Source organism: Sus scrofa, chromosome 17 (genome assembly GCF_000003025.6).
Source record: "Sus scrofa isolate TJ Tabasco breed Duroc chromosome 17, Sscrofa11.1, whole genome shotgun sequence".
In the NCBI taxonomy this organism is placed as follows: Eukaryota; Metazoa; Chordata; class Mammalia; order Artiodactyla; family Suidae; genus Sus; species Sus scrofa.
The window spans coordinates 46,597,660-46,618,564 of NC_010459.5; the positions used below are offsets into that span (position 1 = coordinate 46,597,660).

The following is a 20,905-nucleotide window of genomic DNA, read 5'->3' on the forward strand; positions in this document are numbered from 1 at the left end:
CACCACTCTATCCAAATGCAAAGTCTGTGTGAGAGCCGGGAGGTCCTCCTTACAGGGCAGCCTCATTCCCCAGAGAGAAGAGACAGGCTGGAGTGGGGCTGGGGTGGGGGGGAACCTCTGATACCCCACCACTATCTCAGTAAGAGACCCCTTGTGTCACCCCATCCCGTGCTTGCACCACACCCCACACCTTCTAGAACTCACAGGCATGCATAAACCCACTTGAGCATCTCAGCTTCCCAGGAAGCAAAGAAAAAGTGTCCATCCCGGGACCTCCCCCACCCTGTCCTGCCCATCCCCTCCCTGGCTGGCCCTACCTGGCTGGTAGAAATCTGGGGCCAGCTCCCTGGCCAAGGTGCGGGCAATGTTGGACTCTTGGTTCGCAGCCAGGGCAGCCTGTTCTGCTGCCTCAGCTTTGGCCCTGGCGTGGCTTGTCCTAAGGAGACAACACGGGGGAGACTCCATTGTACAACTATAAATGCAAATGAGCAATTTTTAAAGTGCTATTAAAAAAAAAAACACAAAAAAAAACAAAAACATGGGGGAGACTCAGGACCTCTCCAGAGAGCCAGCCCTCTGCTCTTTCTCCCCACCCCACAAGGAGACACCATGGACAGAATTTTCATTCATTCCAGCTGTCAATGAATATTTATTGAGCCCCCTGGCCCAGACTGCTGTGCATTTCCCTGACCATTTCCTCTTCTTTCTGGGCACACAGAGGGACTACATTTCCCAGTCTCCCCTATAGTTAGGTGTAGTCAGGTGACCGACCAAAGCATTGTGGGAAGGCGGGATTATGCCATTTCCAGGCTTAGTTCACAAAAACCTCTTCTATTATCCTCTATTGTCATCTCTTTTCCCCTGTTGCTGGTAGAATGCAGAGACCAAGGTCCCAGAACAGAGAACTTAACTTCATTTGTGTCACAGATCTTTTTGGCATCTGGTGACACCTATACACCGCTTCTTTGAATAATTGTTTTTTGTTTTGTTTTGTTATTTTGCTTTTCAGGGCTACACCCATGGCATATGGAAGTTTCCAGGCTAGGGGTTGACTCAGAGCTCAAAATGCTGGCCTATGTCACAGCCACAGCAACACCAGATCTGAGCCGAGTCTGTGACCTGGACTGCAGTTCAGGGCAATGCTGGGTCCTTAACCCACTGAGAGAACCCTCGTCCTCAGGGATACTAGTCTGGTTCGTTACCACAGAGCCACACAACAGGAGCTCCCAGAATAATGTTTTTTTAATGCACAAATTACACAGGATTACAATTATATTGACCCACTGTTACCAAAATATTTAAAGGAACAAATTTGTAGTATATATTCTCCTTTATTAACATATTAAACAAAACATTAGCATAATCTATACATTTAAATCAATCATAATTTAAATGTATAGATTAGTATAAAGGCTATTACAAGGATACCTGCAACCATAGTAATGTGACATGAAAATTAGTGACAAAGTCACAGATACTGCTAGTACTGTGATTTCCTGCCCATTTCTGTACTTGAAGAAAATGCTAAATTTCAGTTAGAGGCCAGTAAAAATAAAAATGTGGTTTTCCTATGTCTTCTTTTTTTTTTTTTTCTTTTTTGGACTGCACCTGCGGCATGTTCCCAGGCTAAGGGTTGAATCCGAGCTACAGCTGCTGGCCTACCATAGCCACAGCAACACAGGATCCAAGCCACATCAGTGACCTACACCACAGCTCACAGCAATGCTGGATCCTTAATCCACTAAGCAAGGCCATGGATCGAACCCACATCCTCATGGTTACTAGTCGGATTCATTTTCACTGCACCCCACCAGGAATTCCTGGTTTTCCTATGTGTTGTAGACACTTTGGGGGCCCTCCCAGATCCTTCACTGGGCAAATGCACCCAACCCTAGCTGCTGAATTGCCTGCTAATGGCTCCTTGCTGTCCCAGAGAACTGCAACCAATGGAAGCTATCTCGTTCCAGAGATCAACACCCTCCGCAACCCAGGGAGCCCAGAGCCAATGACTAATGACACCAGCCAGCCCCCTCTTGCCCCAAGGGGAACCAGCCCCAAGTTACAAGTCAGATTCCAGAGCCTCCGTGGGCCCAGGGGATCAGGCTGAAGCAGGACTGTAGGTGAAAACCACATCCTTGCATGGCTCCACTCCTGTCCTTTCCTGCGTCTCTCACTCCTCTCTTCTGAGAGCACAGGCTCCATAAATGTCTGTACAGGAATTCTTGTCTCACACTCAGCTTTCAGGGAATCTAACCTAAGGCAGCATCCAGGTTCATGGACTTCCTGAATGCTATCCACAGAACCAACCCCCTGTGGAGCCCAGGTTAAGAAACACAGTGGAACAAACTTGGATCCACAAACAATTATTGCACAGAGCGAAGTCCCTGCCCACGGTTCCACACTGGGATGCGGAACATTTAAATATTAAATTTAAACATTAAATTAAGCAAGCCTTTGATGTGTACTGCATCAAGCACCTGAAATCTGGGGGATGTTTATTTTGGCTGTTAATCTACCCTAACTAGTAGAAGTGCTTGCTAAAACATTATCGGCAGGGGGAGTTCCCTTGTGGCTCAGTGGGTTAAGGATCTAGCATTTTCACTACAGCGGCTTGGGTTGCTGCTGTGGTGCCAGTTCAGTCCCTGGCCCGGGAAGTTCCACATGCCATGGGCACAACCAAAAATAAAAAAATATATGAATTAACATCCCCACTTATCAAGGGGCATTGTTTTAAAGGAATTGTGAAGATTATCTCATACAATCATCATGATACCTTAGGAAGCTGGTATTGTTACATTTTCCCTATTTTACAGAAAAGGAAATTGAAGCACAGGCAGGGTAGGTGTCTTGCCCAAGGTCAGAGTCATTATTAAGTGCAGGAACTGGGATTTTGATCACAGGCCAGATGATTCCAGAGGTGGTGCTGCTCTGGAGCACATGCCGTGCTTGACCAGGAGTTGAGGACAGACATACCCATGGACAAGACAAGCCCCTCTCAAGTGAGGGAGATAAGCTGGAAGCAAACAACTAAAATGATTTAATAAAATGTAATTGTTTAAAAAGTGCAATCGTGAGGAGTGCAGTAAAGGAAGAATAAAGAATGCAACGAAAATGTACAAGAAAAAGGCTTCATATAGATTGGTGCGGATCAAGGAAGGTTTCCAAGAAGAGGTGACATTGCAGTCTAGACCTGAAACTGACACATCACTTGGCCCATCAGTGAGCCGGGTCCAGGGGAGAGCATGTGCAAAGGCCCTGAGATGGGGTGAGAGCTCCGTGCCTTTGGGGAATTGAAAGATCAGATCAGTATCCCGACATGGGCAGAGGAGTCAATTCCTTGGGGAGGTGATCTGTGCGTGTCTCTAGCAGGGAACTGAGCCCACAATAAAAGAGATAAATTTTGTGACGCTTCTTCCATGTGCCAAGCCCTTTACCTACCTTATCCACTTTAATCCTCAAAACTGCCTGGGAGGTAGTTTGTACTATGTCTGCTTCACAGGTGGGGAAACTAGGGCTCAGAAAGCTATCTTTCTCAAGGATGCAAAGTAACATGACACAAAGCATTAACTACATGCCAAGGGTTTTAGAGAAGTTAACTCATTTAATTTCCTCAACCACTCTATGTGGCAGATGTTATCATTCCTCTTTACAGAGGAGAAATCCAGCCCACAAGAAGATTTTAAGGATCCCATCCAAGGGACCCAAGCCAGCAAGTGACAGCAAAAGTTTCAAACCAAGACATTCTGGGATCACATGTCTGTGCCCTTAACCGCAGGCTGTACCTCTGCCCAGTAATTAGTAGAATTCAAACCCAGACCTGCCTGATGTCTAAGCCCCTGCCTTTTCCTCTGCCACGAAAATGGGTGCTGAAGCAAAGAATATTTTACAGAATGAGCGAATACATAAATGAATGCACGCATGCACACGTGAACATATGGGTAAGGGGGCAGCCTAGGAAATAGTTAAGAGTGAGGTTCTGGAATCAGAAGCCCTGGATTCCAATTTTGGTTCTGCCAAGACTGGGGCTAGGGTGCAAGGGAGGCATTCATCTCAAGGTCAAAATTGAGGAGAATGCCCAAAACTCAGTAATCCAAATAAACAATACTTTATTATTTAAAACATACTTTATTATAAATATATAAATATTACAACATATATATTATGAAATATATATACATTATTTTTATGGCTGCACCTGTGGCATATGGAAATTCCAGCCTAGGGGCTGAATCGGAGCTGTAGCCACTGGCCTACCCCACAGCCACAGCAACACCAGATCCAAGCCACATCTGCGACCTATGCCGCAGCTTGCAGCAACGCTGGATCCTTAACCTACTGAGTGAGGCCAGGGATTGAACCCGAATCCTCTCAGAGAGGTCAGGTTCTTAACCTGCTGAGTCACAAAGGGAACTCCTAGTGCAGTATTTTTAAAAGTCGAAATTAATGCAAAAATAATCCTTGACGAACAAGCTATGAACAACATTTAAATAAAGTCCAGATCAGACCCGGCACTTGCATGACTCACCCCACTCACCTCCCCTCTAGTTCCCACCCCAGCGGAAGGGACTCTAGGACCTGGGTGAGTGGCTCTGCCTCTCTGTGCCTCAGTTTCTCCATCTGGAGGATAAGAATTCTCCCCTCCTGGAGTTGCTCTGAAAACTACTGAGAGGCAACTTAAGAAAGTGTTTCGCCCGGGATGGGGCTGAGGGATGATGATGGTGATGGTGGAGGAGGAAGGGGAGGAGAAAAAGAAGCAGAAGGTGGAGGATGACATTCACATTTGTGACATCAAAACCAAGCGCGGTACATGCATATCCCCAGGCTCATATTTGCCTGTACATGGCTATGGGTGATTCAAAGATCTAAACTTTCAGCGACACTTCCCTGGAAACCTGACACGCCAGGTGGCGGGAGGAGGGCAAGGGCTGGGCAAACCTTCAAACTGAGCAAATGTCCTTTTTTGGTAATGTGAGCTGGATGAGGCTTGTTTCCCCGCTGTCCTGGTGAGCTGTGTTACCAGACTCCTCAGGCCAGAAAGGCAGTCCTCTGCTGAGCCCTGAAAAACTCTGGGAGATCAACTGTGGACCTTCCAAGGCAGCCAGAACAGGGCCCAAGGCAATGAGGGCTGCTGGGTTGGAGGGATGCACAGCCCTCACCCACATCCATCAGTCTGACCCACATCCATCAATCTGACCCACTGCACGCCTTATCAGCCCCCAGGCTCCCAAATGCCTCTGGTTTCAGGAAGGCTGCCCAGCACCCTTGAAGCCAGGCATCCCAATGTCTCCCACAGCCCCTTTCTCATCTCCTTTCAATATTCACGGACGACAACCACCGCATCTTGCCTCTCCTGCGCCCCCTACAGTCCCTGAATCTGCCCTTACTCCATCTTTCCTTCTCCCCGGCAAAGACCCCGACTCCCATCTGCAGCCTCCCTGCCTCCATCTCGCTCCCTGCAACCCCTTTACTGCATCTGGCTTAACCCAACACATCCAACAGCCCTGCCTTTGCTGACAACCTCTGCATGGCTTCCTACAGTGCTGAAAATGAAGTCCAAAGCACTTAGCACGGCCTTTAAGCCTCTCAAGAGTCTCGGCAGAGGCAATCCTGATCGGGTATATATCTGGCAGCTTACCCGGCGAAGGGTGGGCTGAACTGCTGTCGTCCAGCGGCTTTCTTCTGGTCCAGTGGCACTCAAGGGTGGTCCATGCATCCACCCCCCCCAGCCCCCTCCTCCTTTGGAAGCTGGTTGAAAATGCAGATTGAGGGGCTCACCCTAGACCTAATGAATCAGAATTTCTTGGGAGGAGCCCAGGAATCTGTGTTTTATAAGCCCTACAGATGCGTCCACTGCTCATTAAAATTTGAGAAGCATGTGCTCGACAGACCAAGAGAAGATCCAGCCCTCTCCGGAATAGCTCTCAGCCTGCTCAACTCCCCCACCCAGTCCCCCCCAGGAGTCTTGAGTGTTTCTCCTCAAGCCCCAGGATCCCTCCCCGCATCCAGATCCTGCTAGGGGAATGCAGGAACCATTTCTTTTCCTGTGACCACTTTGATGTCTCTTGGGGAGGGTCTCCTAGGCAGGCTCCGCCCCTACTGGGGAGAAGCAGAAGGAGCCTTAACTGGGGCAGGGGGTGGGGCCAGGATCAGTCACCCTTCTTGATTTCATCAGATTTTCTTTCGTCAGCAGGGTTAAAAATAAGGCTGGTGGTGGTTCAGGGCTGGGGCAGGGTGATAACCCAGTGGAAGCATTTAGAGTCTCCACCCCGCCCCTGCCTCCTTCCCCACCCAGACCCCTAACCGCCTGGTTATGGCTGGCCTTGCCCAGGTGTCTCCAGCAGGCACCGATGGCTTCGTTGGGCCAAAGGGGGGCACCCACTGGACGCACCCCTGACTCCTTTGCTCTGGCTGATGTCCTATCTGGAATGTTCTTTTCCTGTCTTCCACCTTCCAGCCTTAAAGGGCCAACACCCATTTCCATATCCAGATTCACTCCATTAGTACGGAGTGCCTGCTACATGTAAGGCACTGCTCTGGGCATTGTGGCTACGACAGCAAGCCAAGTTTTCAAAAATCCCTTGTTGAGCGCACATTCTACTGCAGGGGTCAGCAAATGAGGGCCACAGTCCAAATCCAGCCCGCTGCCTCATTTTGTAGCACCTGTGAGCTGCTGATGGTATATATACATTTTTTTTTTTCTTTTGGGGCTGCACCTGTGGCATATGGAGGTTCCCAGGCTAGGGATCGAATCAGAGCTGTAGCCACCAGCCTACACCACAGCCCACAGCAAAGACGGATCTGAGCCATGTCTGTAACCCACACCACAGCTCACGGCAACACCAGATCCTTAATCTACTGAGCGAGGCCAGGGATCGAACTCACAACCTCATGGTTCCTAGTTGGAACAGGAACTCCTGGTTTTTATATTTTTAAAGGCTGGAGTTCCCATGTGGCTCAGCAGGTTTCAAACCCAACTAGTATCCGTGAGGATGCAGGTTCAATCTCTGGCCGTGTTTAGTGGGTTAAGGATTCAGCATTGCCATGAGCTGTGGTGTAGATCGAAAATGTGGCTTGGATCCTGTGTTGCTGTGGCTGTGGCATAAGCCAACAGCTGCAGCTCCAATTTGACTCCTAGCCTGGGAACTTCCATATGCCACAGGCGTGGCCCTACAAAGCACAAACCCAAAGAGTAATATTTTCTGACACATAACAATTATATGAAATTCAGGAGTTCCCTTCATGGCACAGCAGAGGCAAATCCGACTAGGAACCATGAGGTTGCAAGTTTGATCCCTGGCCTCACTCCGTGGGTTAAGGATCCTGCATTGCCGTGAGCTGTGGTGTAGGTCACAGACGCGGCTGGGATCTGGTGTAGGCCGTGGTGTAGGCCGTGGTGTAGGCCGGCAGCTACAGCTCCGATTCGACCCCTAGCCTGGGAACCTCCATATGCTGTGGGTGTGGCCCTAAAAAGACAAAGACAAAAAAAAATTATATGAAATTCAAATGTGTGTCCATATAAATAAAGTTTTATTAGAACAGAGCCACACCCATGTGCTTACTATTGCCTGGAGTTAAGTAGTTGCCACAGAGAGTGTATGACCTGCAGGGGCAAAAATATTTACCATTGGCTCCTTTGCCAAAGAAGTTGCCAACCCCTGTTCTAATGCATCCATTCAACAGCGGTCTCTTCTACTACTCTTGTCAATAACACCAATCTGTTATTCCCGAGCAATTTGAGCCCAGCTCTGTGCTGTGGTTACCTTTGTACCTATGACTTCAGAGAGGTGAAGTCACTTTCTCAAGGTCCCACAGCTAGAAAGTGCATCTGCCCAAGCTCTCTCCATCACACTGAGCCGCTGCCTTCCTGGCACTCACTGGGCCAGGTCCTCCATATGCTGGGACCAGGAATGGGGACAAATCAGACCCAGCAGCCGCCTGAGGAGCTCACAGCCCGATGCAGTCCTGCCAGATCAAACATGCAACCTCTCTGAAAAATCAGTGGATGGACCGGGTGCTGAGTAAAGCCTCCAAGCTGCATGGTGGCGTGGCTAAGAGGGGGCGACTAAGAGGGGGCGACTCTGCCTGGGCGCAGGTCTCTGCTCCTTAATCCTCCGGCAAGTCTGAGCTTCCTAAGCCCCATTCTCACCTGTAAAACTGGGATAAAAACAGCATCTCCTCAGGAGAAATGGTATAAGGAGTAAATGAATGAATGGCCCTTGGAACAGTAGCCAGGACACAGGAAGTGCTATATAGGCGCTTGCTAATAAAATAAAGAAGCTGCACAGTAGCCTCTGCCAGCCGTTCTGGAAGCTGCAGAGGTGGCTGATAAGGACAGTGCTGTCAAGCGTCTTCCTGACCAGGGGGGTGCTTCATATGTCATTGTCCCGCCTTCTCCCAAAATACCTCCTAGCCACCAGCTGTGGTTGGCCATGGCTGTTTCCCCCACACCATCCGGAACAACTATGGTTAGGATAATCTCAAGGTGGAACCACAACTGGGGTGTCCAGCCACCTGCCCAGATAGCTCCCTGGGAGAAAGTTCCCCTGTCCCCAACAAAGACGTACACAAGGTCCCAGTCCCACACGGACTGCATTCATTTAGCAAACGTATGCGAAGCCCTGCAGGGAAGCCCCTCACCAGAGAGGTTAAGGGCACAAGCTCAAGTCCATCACATCTGTGTACCTGACCTTGGCTCTCTGGCCTCAGTTTCCTCAACCGTGAAATGGGGTTAATGATGTTTACTGCACTAAATTACTGGGAGTCTGAAATGAGACTGCACAATAGTCCTTCGCATAAACTGAGCACTTGACACGTATTAGTTACCATTATTTTACAGTTTTTGTTATTATTATAACAATGCTTATGAGTAATGCCCTTTCAAAATTCAATGGACTGCCAACAAATCAGGCTTTAAATATGCATTCCAGTAGAAGGATACGTTGCGTAAACATTGTCTCAAAGTTCACCCACGTTGTCACATGTAGTGCTTCAGTTCCTCTCTAGCGCCAAATAACAGTCCCTTGGGTAGATAAACCATATTTAGTTTATCTGTTCATCAGCTGACAGACATTTGGATTGTTTTCACCTTTTGGTTACTATGAATAATGCTGCTATGGATATTCGTGTACAAGTTGTTGGATGGCTGTTATGTTTTCATTTCTCTTGAGTATACTCTAGGAGTGGAACTGCTGGATCAAGTGGTAACTCTGTTTAACCTTCTGAGGCACTGCCTGAGGGTTCTGAAGTGGCTGCAGCATTTAATACTCTTCCAGTAACATAGGAAGTTTGCAATTGCTCCACTTCCTTGCCAACACTTATTATTATCCACCTTTCTTATTTTAGTCACACCAGTGGTCACTGAGGTGCATTTCCTTGTGGTCGAGACCTGCAATACCTTGACGGCTAATGATGTCAAGCATGTTCTTATTTGTTTAATTACCTTTTTAAATGTGTCCTCTTACATGAAATGTCTTTTTAGATCCTTTGCCTATTTTCTTTTTTTTTTTTTTTTCTTTTTGTCTTTTCTAGGGCTGCACCCTTGGCACTGGAGGTTCCCAGGCTAGAGGTCTAATTGGAGCTGTAGCCTCTGGCCTTCACCACAGCCATAGCAACTTGGATCCGAGCCACGTCTTCGACCTACACTGCAGCTCATGGCAACGCTGGATCCTTAACCCACTGAGCAAGGCCAGGGATTGAACCCGCAACCTCATGGATACTAGTCGGATTCGTTTTTGCTGCACCATGACGGGAACTCCCGAAACAGAACATTTTTAAGTTTAATAATGTCTTGTTCTGTTACATGTGCTTCTGGTGTCATACCTAAGAAGGCTTCGCCCAACCCAAAGTTACAAAGATTTACTACGATATTTTCTTCTCAGAGTTTTATAGTTTAGTTCTTACATTTCGATATGGGAATATTACTTCTAATAAGAAAATAAAGGGGAAATAAACTAAGGGTTCATACTACCTTAGGAGGCAGGTACCACATCCATTTTACAGATGAAGAAACTGAGGCACAGTGAGGTTAAGTTAATATAATAAACATGAAGCCAGACATGACCCCTTCTCTGAAAGGATGTAGAATGTAGTAGAAGAGACAAAGTGAAAAGTTCTGAGAACTAACAGGTGGCTACAGGGCAGGAGAAAGCCCATGTGGTTGGTTATTTGGTCATAATTTATATTTTATTATTTTATATTATGTATTATAAATACGTAAAATAATATGGCTTCATCATCAAAAATTTCCAAAGATGAAATTTTTTGAATAAAGGAAAAATTGCTGTTAATATCTCAGTATTTTGATATGGTTAGGAGCACAGTTTTGGTGGGGTTTCTTTTTGTTTTGGGGGGGGTTGGCTGCACCTGCGGCACACAGAAATTTCCAGGCTTGGGATCAAACCCGCGCCACAACAACCCCCTAAGCCGCTATAGTGACAATGCCAGACACTTAACCCATGGAGCCAAATGGGGACTCCACGAGCATAGTTTTTTCACTGTGTATGACCTATGTAAACTCTCCATGTTTTGATTCTTCCATCTGTAAAATGGGAATATGAATAGCCTCTACCTCATAGAGTTGTTGGGATTAGAGAGTGAATTACTATACATAAAGCATTTGGAGCAGGACTTGGCACAGAGAAAGCTCTATGCAAGTGTTTGAACATTTTAGAAAGTGGATTTGTTTTTGCGAAGTGGAGGGGCATGGATTTTGAGTCGGGGTGGGGGCTGTGCCACGCTTTCAGGCCCTCGGTGGAAACTCGGAAGCTCAGCCTGAAATCCCCAGGCCGTGGAGGTGATTGATCTCTTTCAAATCACACCTTACAGAGACCTTTCTCCCCTTCTTGAAAAAGAGCCACCAGCCCAGCCGGGAAGTCTTCACCATGTGTGAGTGGGTATGTGACGGCCCTTCCCTCCCCAGCCCTTAAGAGGGAGGCAAAGTAATGCGCTAACTCTGCGCCAGACACTTGACCTATGGGGTTGGCTGAATAATGGCCCCAGAGGGGTCCAGGTCCTGATCCCTGAAATCTCTGAATGTTACCTTATGTGGCAAAAGGGGCTTTGCAGATGTGGTTAAATTAAGGATCCTGAGCTGCAGGGATTATCCTGGATTATACAGGCGGGTCCTCAATGTAACAAGTATCCTTTGAAGAGGGAGGCAGGGGGAGATGTGACCATAAAAGAGCAGAAGATGATGTGATGACGGAGGCAGAGACTGGAGGGATGCACCTTCAAGATGCTGGATGGGCCCCAAGCCAAGGAATGGGGGCGGCCACTCAGAAGCTGAAGAGTCCGGAGTTTCCGTTGGGGCAAAGCAGAAACCAATCTGACTAGTATCCATGAGGATGTGGGTTTGATCCCTGGCCTTGCTCAGTGGGTTAGGGATCTGCCGTTGCTGTGAACTGTGGTATAGGCTGCAGATGCAGCTCAGATCCTGCACTGCTATGGTGTAGACTGGCAACTGTAGCTCCAATTTGACCCCTAGGCTGGGAACTTCCATGTGCCTTTTTAGTGTGGCCCTAAAAAAGAAAAAGAAGAGGAGGGGGAAGAGGCAGAGGAGGAAGAAGAAGAAGCAGCTGAAGAGTCAAGGAATCGGATGCTCTGGTCAGAGCTTCCAGAAGGAACCGGCCCTGTTGACACCTTGACTTTGGCCCACTGAGCCTGATTTCAGACTTCTGATCTCCAGAACTGTAAGAGAATAAATCTGTGTTGTTGTAAGCCCCCGTGTGTGTGGTCATTTATTACCACAGTGACAGGAAATTACCACAGCCTGTGGGACCTCGTGTCATCCTCAAGACAACCCACTTTACAGGAGAAGAAAGGAAAGCTCAGAAAATGATCTGCCCACGGCTCGTAGCTAGTAGGTCTAGTGTTGGCTGGAACACGATTCCGAGTCAGTCTGGCACCAGACCCTTTGCTGACCCATTCATCTTCTGCAAGCTCCAGTTAAACCAGAAGAGCCCAGCAGCTAGGACTGGCCACCACCCCCCTCTTCCTCTAGGGGTGCTGTGCACCCCCAGCATTCACCCTGCCCCTCTGAGAGCCCAGGGCTAGTGGTTACCAGCAGGGATACCCCCAGCTTCCCCAAAGAAAAGCTAGTCCATCAGAATCTGGGAACTGCCTGGCTGACTACATACGACTGAGGTCTGGCTGTACTTGGCATCCAGGGAAGTGACAGCAAGGGGACCTCAGGCCTTGGTCCTACATCCTCCCTGTACAGGACCAGGCCCTGCAGTCCAATCTGGAACCTAGCTGTCGGCAGCGAGGCCTTTCCTGTGAGTTGGCAACACAGTGAAACTTGCTTTTTAAAAAGTCAATGTTCCCTCATGGCTCAGCGAGTTGGGGATCTGGCGTTGTCACTGCAGTGGCTCTGGTTACAGCTGTGGTGCAGGTTCAGTTCCTGGCCCAGGAACTTCCACATGTTGTGGGCACAGCCAGAAAAAAAAAGTCTATGCCAGATTTTAAAAGCACATTTTATGAATTAGAAAATAGCAACATTGAAGCAATAGCACTGTGAATCCACTGTGCTAAAACAATAACTATGTCAGCTTTTGAGCCTTCCTTTCTAGCCTTTGTACGTGGGCATCTATTTTTTTTCTCTTTTTTTACTGCCAAACCTGCAATATATGGAAGTTCTCCAGCCAGAGGTTGAATCAGAGCTGCAGCTGCTGGCCTGTACCACAGCCACAGCAACACTGGAGCTGACCCACATCTGTGGCCTACACCACAGCTTGCAGCAATGCCAGATCCTTAACCCACTGAGTGAGGCCAGGGTTTGAACTCATATCTTCACAGACACTAGTTGGGTTCTTAACCCGCTGAGCCATAATAGGAACTCCTGAATCTATTTTTTCACAGAGCTGTGAACACAATAAAAATTCAGTTTTGAGGCACAGTGTTTAAGAGCATGGCATGTGAAGTCATGCTACTTGGGTCCAAAACCCCGACTCAGACATTAGCTGTGTGACCTGGGCAAGTCACCTAACCTCTCTGTGCATCCATTTCTTCTGAAAAGTGAGCGCGGTGGGACGATTTTTCAGATGGCTCTGGGTATTCACACCCTTACACGATCCCCTTCCCTCCAGGATGGGCAGAACTCAGCGACTGGCTTCTAACAAAAAGAAGGTGGCAACCGAGATGGGACATCCCTTCCACGACTTGTTCACACAAGACGGCGACTTTGCTTTTGCAGGCAGACTCTCCTACTGGCTCTGATGAAGCGAGCTGCCATGCTGGGGAGGCTCACATGCCAAGGAACCCAAGGCAGCCGACAGCCAACATCAGTGAGGAGCCGGGAGCCTCAGTCCCACGGCCCACAAGAGACTGGATCTTGCCAACACCCAAGTGAGCGAGTGTGGAGTGGATCCTTCCCCAGTGGTGCCTTCAGATGGGACCACAGCCCCAGCCAGCACCTCGACCACAGCCTCGTGGCGGACCCTGAGCCAGAGGATCCAGTGAGCCCTGTCCTGAAACCTGACCCACAGAAACTGTGAGATAAGAAATGCGTGTTGTTTTGAGCTGCGACATTTGGGGGTAATTTGTTATGCAGTGATAGATAACGAAGACAATTGGGATAATAATAATGCCTACCTCAGGGTGGTTATGAAAATCAAAGGGAGTTAATATACAGAAAGGGCTTAGAACAGTGCCTTGCACAGAGGGTAGAAGTGTTTGCTTTTACTGTTATATATTTTTTGGTTGCAGAATTCTTTATGTTACCATATATTCGTGCTTATCATTTCAGACTGCTCAGCCTTTTTTCTTTAGAAATTTAACAGCTCTCTCTCTCTTTTTCCTTTTTAGGGCCACAGCTGTGGCATATGGAAATTCCCAGGCTAAGGGATGAATTGGAGCCATATCTGCCAGTCTATGCCATAGCTTGTGGCGGCGATGCCAGATCCTTAACCCACTGAGCGGGGCCAGAGATTGAACCCAAATCTTCATGGATACTAGTCGGGTTTGTTTCCCTTGAGCCACAGAGGGAACTCTAACATCTCCATGTTTTTGAGCTAGTGATTCCCCTTCTGAGAATCTGGTCAACCGACATACTCAAATTGTGCAAAATGACACACGTCCAAGGGTATTTATTGGAATCCTATCTGTAAGAGCAAAAAGATTGGGAATGAAGCCAAAGCAAGAAGTAGGGAACTGGCTGATTATGGTATAGCCAGTCGAAGGACTAGTATGCAGCCAGTACTAAGACTGAGATTCATTTTTATGCACCGAGACAGAGGTGAATCCTGAGACAGATTAAGATGAAGAGCAAAGTGTGCAATAGTGTATATTGTATGTAACACTTGTATAAACAAAGATGCTTGCGCCTCTATATAGAGAATATTTCCGAAAGCATAGATAAGAAACTGGTAACAGAGGTTGCCTACTGGGGAGGGACCTAGGTAGCTGGGGGAAGGAGACACAGACACAGACACAGACACACACAGACACAGACACAGACACAGACACACATACACACACACCCCTGAGCTGGTTACTTTCCTCTGGCCCGTTTCCTCCCCTCACCCCATCACACCATTCTCTACCTTGCTCTAGGATTTTCTTCTACATCCTACACTCACGGGGCCCTTCCTCGCTCTCTGGCATCTTCCAGATGGGTTCAGTCAATGTTGAGGGGTGGCAGTGGGGATGACCAGCCAGAGGCTGGAGGGCTGGAGGAGGGAGCAGTCTGGGCGTTCATTTCCCAGCTCCTGCCCCTGCAGCTCTCACCCACCGGCTCCGGCGGTAACATTCTCTCCTGCCTTGGCGCCTCCGGCCCAGGGCACTGATGGTTTTCCATCCTGTCTGGTCCTGGCTGCCTCAACTCTCCTTGTTCAATGTCTGCCTGCAGAACCCAAACTTGCAGTTATAAGATGAGTAAGTTCTGGGGACCTTATGTATAGCATGGGGATTATAGTTGACAAGACTATATTATATAAGTCCTTGAAAGTTGCTAGGAGGGTAGGTCTTAAATATTATCACCATTGGGAGTTCCCATCGTGGCTCAGTGGTTAACGAATCCGACTAGGAACCATGAGGTTACGGGTTCGATCTCTGGCCTCGCTCAGTGGGTTAAGGATCCGGCGTTGCCGTGAGCTGTGGTGTAGGTTGCAGACGCGGCTCGGATCCCGCACTGCTGTGGCTCTGGCGTAGGCCGGCAGCTACAGCTCCAATTAGACCCAGAGTCTGGGAACCTCCATATGCCACAGGAGCGGCCCCTAGAAAAAGCAAAAAGACAATATATATATATCACCATAAAAAAAAAGAAATAGGGAGTTCTCATTGTGGCTCAGCAGGTTAAGAACCCAACACAGTGTCCTGAAGATGTGAATTCCATCCATGGCCTCAGTGGGCTAAGGATCTGACATTGCTGTGGCTGTGGCATAGGCTGGCAGCTGCAGCTCTGATTCAAACCCTAGCCCAGGAACTTCCTTGTGCTGCAGATGTGGCCATAAAAAGGAAAAAAGAAAAAATAATTTTTTAAAAAAGAAACGGTCAGAAATCCCCACTGTGGCACAGCAGGCTGGGGATCTGGCATTGTCTCTGTGGTGGCTCGGGTTGCTGCTGAGGTGCGGGTTCAGTTCCTCACCCGGGAACTTCCATATGCCGTGGGTGTAGCCAAAAAAAGAAAGAAATGGTCATCACGTGACATGAGAGAGGTGTTAGCTAATGCTGGGGGCAATCATTTTGCAATATTGAAGTGTATCAAATCCACACCCTGTACACCTGAAACTCACACAATGTTATATACCAATTACGTCTCAATACAGTTAGAAACAAACAAATAGCGTCCACGAAACTCTGAACATATCCTTTCCTGCAAGGACCCCGAATGATACAAGCCTTTTTGAATGTGTATCTAGTGCAACCTTTTCCCAAATAACAAGTAAGTATTTTTAAAAATTTAGCATCCATTGATGCCAAGAGATATGGTTGAATTTATCCCTTCCAACAACACTAAGGGGGAGGTATCATTATGTCCATTAATAGGCAGGGAAACCAGGCTCTAAGAGGCTTCGTGACCTAAGGGCAGCCATACAGCCGGGAAGGGCAACAAGGGCTGGGGCCGGACCCCACATCAGCCTGATTCCCAAGCCTACATCAGCCACTGCGGAATGGGCCCTAAGGGACAGTCCAGTCTAAACCCCTGTCTTCTCCACAAGAAGAGGGTAAGGATTGGGTTAAGACCCAGGTTCCCTGCTGGTCCTGCTTTATCCCATGGTCTTTAATGCTTGCCTAGAGCTGGAAGGCCCGACTGATATGTAGGCGGCTGCGTGGTATTAAAAATATCCAGCAACTGAGATGGGGGGGGGGGTGTCCCGCTGTGCCAGGTGACTAACCATTTAGCTGCTGGGTTCTGGGGAAGATAATGTCCTGGGCAAGAAGCCAAGTGCACAGGCCAGTAACGGGGGATCAGAGCAGCTGCTGGTTACAAACAGGTACAAACTGGAATATTTTAAAACTTTGGCAACTAGCATGACATGACGACAGTGTCCAGCTGAATATTCACCCAAAATATAAGATTTCCTCTTAGGTCCTCTCTGGTAGAGAAGCCTTCCCCAGAGGCCATCGCAGTAAATTTGTTCTTGACCCTCTGCTTAAGACCGCTCAGTGCCTCTCCAGTGCCTGGAGGACAGAGTGAATACGTATTACTACACCCTGCGCCCGACTTCGTGATCTAGCTCCTGCCAACGTCTCTGGTCTCAATCCCAACCAGCCTCCAGACAGCCAGAAACTTCCAGGTTCTCCCATGTGTTCTACTGTTTCCACCTCTGGGGTTTTTACACAGACTGTTCCTTCTCCTGGGAACTCTTGTCCCTCCTTCACCTCTTCATCTGACGAACTCCTACTCATCCTTCAGGACCCTTCCTCGGGGAAGCTTATCCTGACTTCCATCACTCTGCTCTCACAGTCCCCCTCATTTAGCTGCCAGGTCACCTTATCTTCTTCCAATTAGTCTGTGAGCCCCACAAGGGGCAGAAGCCTTACTGCTGTACACCCTCTACCAGAACAGAGGCTGGCACAGGGAAGGTGCTTGCAAACATTTGCTATTAAGTGCTGTGCTCTGTGGATCACACAGATTTGACTGTGAGACTCACAGAGCTGGATGGACCCTCAGAAAGCATCTCATCTCTTTTAACAGCAACACAGGAATGAGGCAGAGAAACTGAGGCCCAGAGAAGCCTGTGTGATCATTTTCAATAATTAAAAATTAATCTTTGTGCACCTCAGAAAACTCAATATAGAACCACCATATGATCCAGCAATCCCACTCCTGGGCATGTATCTGGACAGAACTTTGATTCAAAAATATACATGCATCCCTATGTTCACTGCAGCGCTATTCATGATAGCCTAGACACAGAAAGAACCTAAATGTCCATTGACAGATGAGTGGATTAAGAAGATGTGGTATATATACACAGTGGAATACTACTCTGCCATTAAAAAGAACAAAATACTAATTTCTTTTCTTTTTAGGGCCAAAAACATAGATGCAACTAGCTAGAGATTATCATACTAAGTGAAGTAAGAAAAACAAACACCATATGATATCACTTATATGTGGAATCTAAAACATGGCACAAATGAACCTATTTACAGAACAGAAACAGACTCGCAGACATGGAGAACAGACTTGTGGTTGCCAAGGAGGAGGGGGAGGGAGTGATATGGGCTGGGAGATTAGGGTTAGTAGGTGCAAACTATCACATTTAGAACAGATATGCAATGAGGTCCTGCTGGGCAGCACAGAGAACTATACTCAATCGCTTGTGATAGAACGTGATAGAAGATAATATCATAAAAAGAATGTATATATCTATGTATGACTGGGTCACTATGCTGTACAGAAGAAATGGAACATTGTAAATCAACTATAATAAAAATTTTTTGAAAAGATTAATCTTTGTGATCATTGCCTCCGTCACAGACTTGGTGGAAGGGTCACTTGCCATCACGTGATGGGCCCTGGTTGAAGTGCTTATACGCATTACATCACTTAAACAACAACCACAGGAGAGAAATACTCATTTCTTTTTAGGGCCACACCGGCAGCATAGGGAGGTCCCCAGGCTAGGAGTCAAATTGGAGCTGCAGCTGCTGGCCTATGCCACAGCCGCAGCCACGCCAGATCCGAGCCACGTCTGCAACCGACACCACAGCTTGAGGCAATGGCAGATCCTCAATGTGCCTCCTCACGGACACTAAGTTAGGTTCTTAACCCACTGAGCTGCAATGGGAACTCCAAAATACTATGATTAACCTCAGGGTGCAGATGAGGAAACTGGGGCTCTGAGCATTTTAATAACTTGCCTGAGACCACCCAGCCAGCGAAACATATCCATGCTTCTCCAACACTCCATGCTGCTGCCACTCCGTAATGTGGCCACAGGCACCCCGAGGGAGGGGAGCAGGCCCTGCCTCTGCCTCCTCTATGGAAACTAGCCCAGGACTGGACACACAATAGGAGCTCATGCAAGCCTTAGGTATAATCAAGCTGACACAAGAAAGTGACCACATACCAGGTATTAACAGAGGGTAAAACCCTAGACCCTTTCCAGCTCTGGGGACCTGGGAGACCTGAGAGAGCCTAGGAGTGACCTTCTACAGAGGGCCATGATTGTCACCGTGCTCCAGAAGGGGGACAGAGCCCATTGGAGAATGGCTTCTCCTTTTGCCCACTCTGCTGCTTGGGTCCAACCCAGCCAGGAGGCTGCTGCATCCCCTGGGCCCATCATCATCAATCCCATCACCCTTAACAAAAGACAATATTTTTTGAGCACCTACTATGTGCTAACACCAAGCTCAGATTCTTGCATGTATTACTTAATTTAATATAATAGTCTCCAAGGTAGTTAGCACCATCAAGTCCCTTTTTACGGGTGAGAAAACTAAAGATGAGAAGCTTATGTAACCCATCCAATTTACAAAGCCAAGAAAGGGGGAAAGCCAGGACTTCCAGCACAGCTAACACCAAAATAAGATAAAGGAAGTGTCTGTTAGTGTTGGATTCAAACAACCTGTTTTCAAACCCCAGCTCCTCCATGTCCAAGCTGCGTGACCTTTGTCAAGTCATGGAACCTCTCCAGGTCTCAGTTTCACCATCTGTAAAGTGGGTTAGTAATGGCACTTAGCTGCCACTAGAATTATTGGCGAGATCAAATGAACTGTGGCATGTGAAGTGTATTTTCATTTGGTTGTGGCAAGTATTTCGTAAGCACCTACTGTGTGTCAGGTCCTGGGCTAGATCTATGGGTATGACAGTGAATAGGAGAAACTCACCTCTCCTGGAACTCACAGACTAGCCCAGCATGTTGCCCTCTGCATAGCAGCTGCCCCATAAATGGTAGCTGCTATTTTCTTTTCTCTTTTTTTTTCCTTTTTAGGGCTGCACCCACCGCCTAAGGAAGTTCCCAGGCTAGGGGCTGAATCAGAGCTGTAGCTGCCGGCCTACGCCACAGCCACAGCAACACAGGACCCAAGCCACATCTGCGACCTACACCACAGCTCACGGCAACACAACACCAGATCCTTAACCTACTGAACGAGGCCAGGGATCGAACCCACATCCTCATGGATACTAGCCAGGTTTGTTACTGCTGAGCCACAACGGGAACGCCTATTTTCATTATTATTACTTACTTAGAGAGTGCTTCTTCTCCCCAAGGGTTGGAAACCCCCCACCCCCACCCTGGGTCTGCCAGGATGGCCAGCCACCCACCACCCACCACCCTTGAACTTGGCTCTGGGCAGGCTTTGCTCCCCACTCGCCCCACCCCTCCTGGTGAGCCAGCCCGCAGCAGCGGCAGCCCACAGGGCTCAGTCAGCAGACATCTCCTGCCTAAATAAGGACAAGGCGCCCAGGAGAGCAGACTGCGAGCTGGAGGAATGTGACAGCTGAGCCCTCCCCTGCCCGGCACCCTCCCCCGCCTCCGGCCCCTCCCCAGGTGGGGCTCTGCTGTGGCATTCCAGTTTTTTCCAGAGCAGCCCCCAGTGTTCTCTGACCCCCACCCCCACCCCACCCCAGACGGCTCTAAAAGCTGATAAGGAGCCTAGGGAAGGAATTCCAGGCAGCCCCATCTGCTCCTGGGGGCTGGCATTCCCTGTGCCACTCGAGGAGGGGGAAGCCACAGGGAGAGGCCAAACCCCGCGCCCAGCCCTGGAAAATCGCATCCCTTGGTTCGAAAAGCATTTCCAGAGATTTTACTCAGCCTCGGACACTGTGCCAGGTGTGAGGCCCCAGAGGAGATTCCACCCATGCTGCTGTCTTCCTGGCCCCAAGCCATGTCACTCATGGCAGTCTCGACTGGGACAAGTCCGTGGCTCCTGGAAGGGTCGGGAGGGGGAGACACACCAGGCCCAGAGCATGGAGTCAGGGAGGACCTCTTAGAGAAGTTCTTGCTGAGGCAGAGGTTGGGCAGGGGGACTCTGGCATCAGACGACCTGGGTTCCCATCCTAGCCCTGCTGCCTCCTGGCTGTGTGACTTTGAGCAGGTTACTTTACCACTCTGGGCCTCAGTTTCCCCATCTATGACATGGGAGGCTAAGAGCGCCAGACTCACAGAGCTGGGAAGTGCACTGGTATTTGCTGTCATGTTGGAGGCAGGGCTTCCCAGGCTGACAGTTCCTATCGTAGCTCACCAAACCAGAGGGTAAAGGTTGAATGCTAATCAGGCATAAAACATGGCAGGGCTTCTCATTCCCAACTCTGAGGATGAGGCTAAAGAGACATGCCTGCCTCCAAATGTAGCAAGTATTAAAGATTTGGTACTGTTGGAGTTGCTAAGACAGCTGGGAAATAGAAACCAGCGTTGTTGTTCTAAGAGGAAATTTTATGATCCCTTTGAAAGACAATTTGTTAAAATCTATTAAAATAAAAATGTATACAGAAAAAAAAAATGCACTGGCACTG

General features: G+C 48.4%; 1 protein-coding gene across 1 annotated transcript in view; it reads right to left on the reverse strand.

The window, feature by feature from the left end:
• JPH2 (junctophilin 2) overlaps positions 1-20,905 on the reverse strand; it is a 75,025-nt gene that overhangs the window by 7,358 nt on the left and 46,762 nt on the right. Inside the window, 1 exon segment of the mRNA XM_021077520.1 lies at positions 318-436. Within this exon segment, the coding sequence (XP_020933179.1) occupies positions 318-436 (119 nt within the window).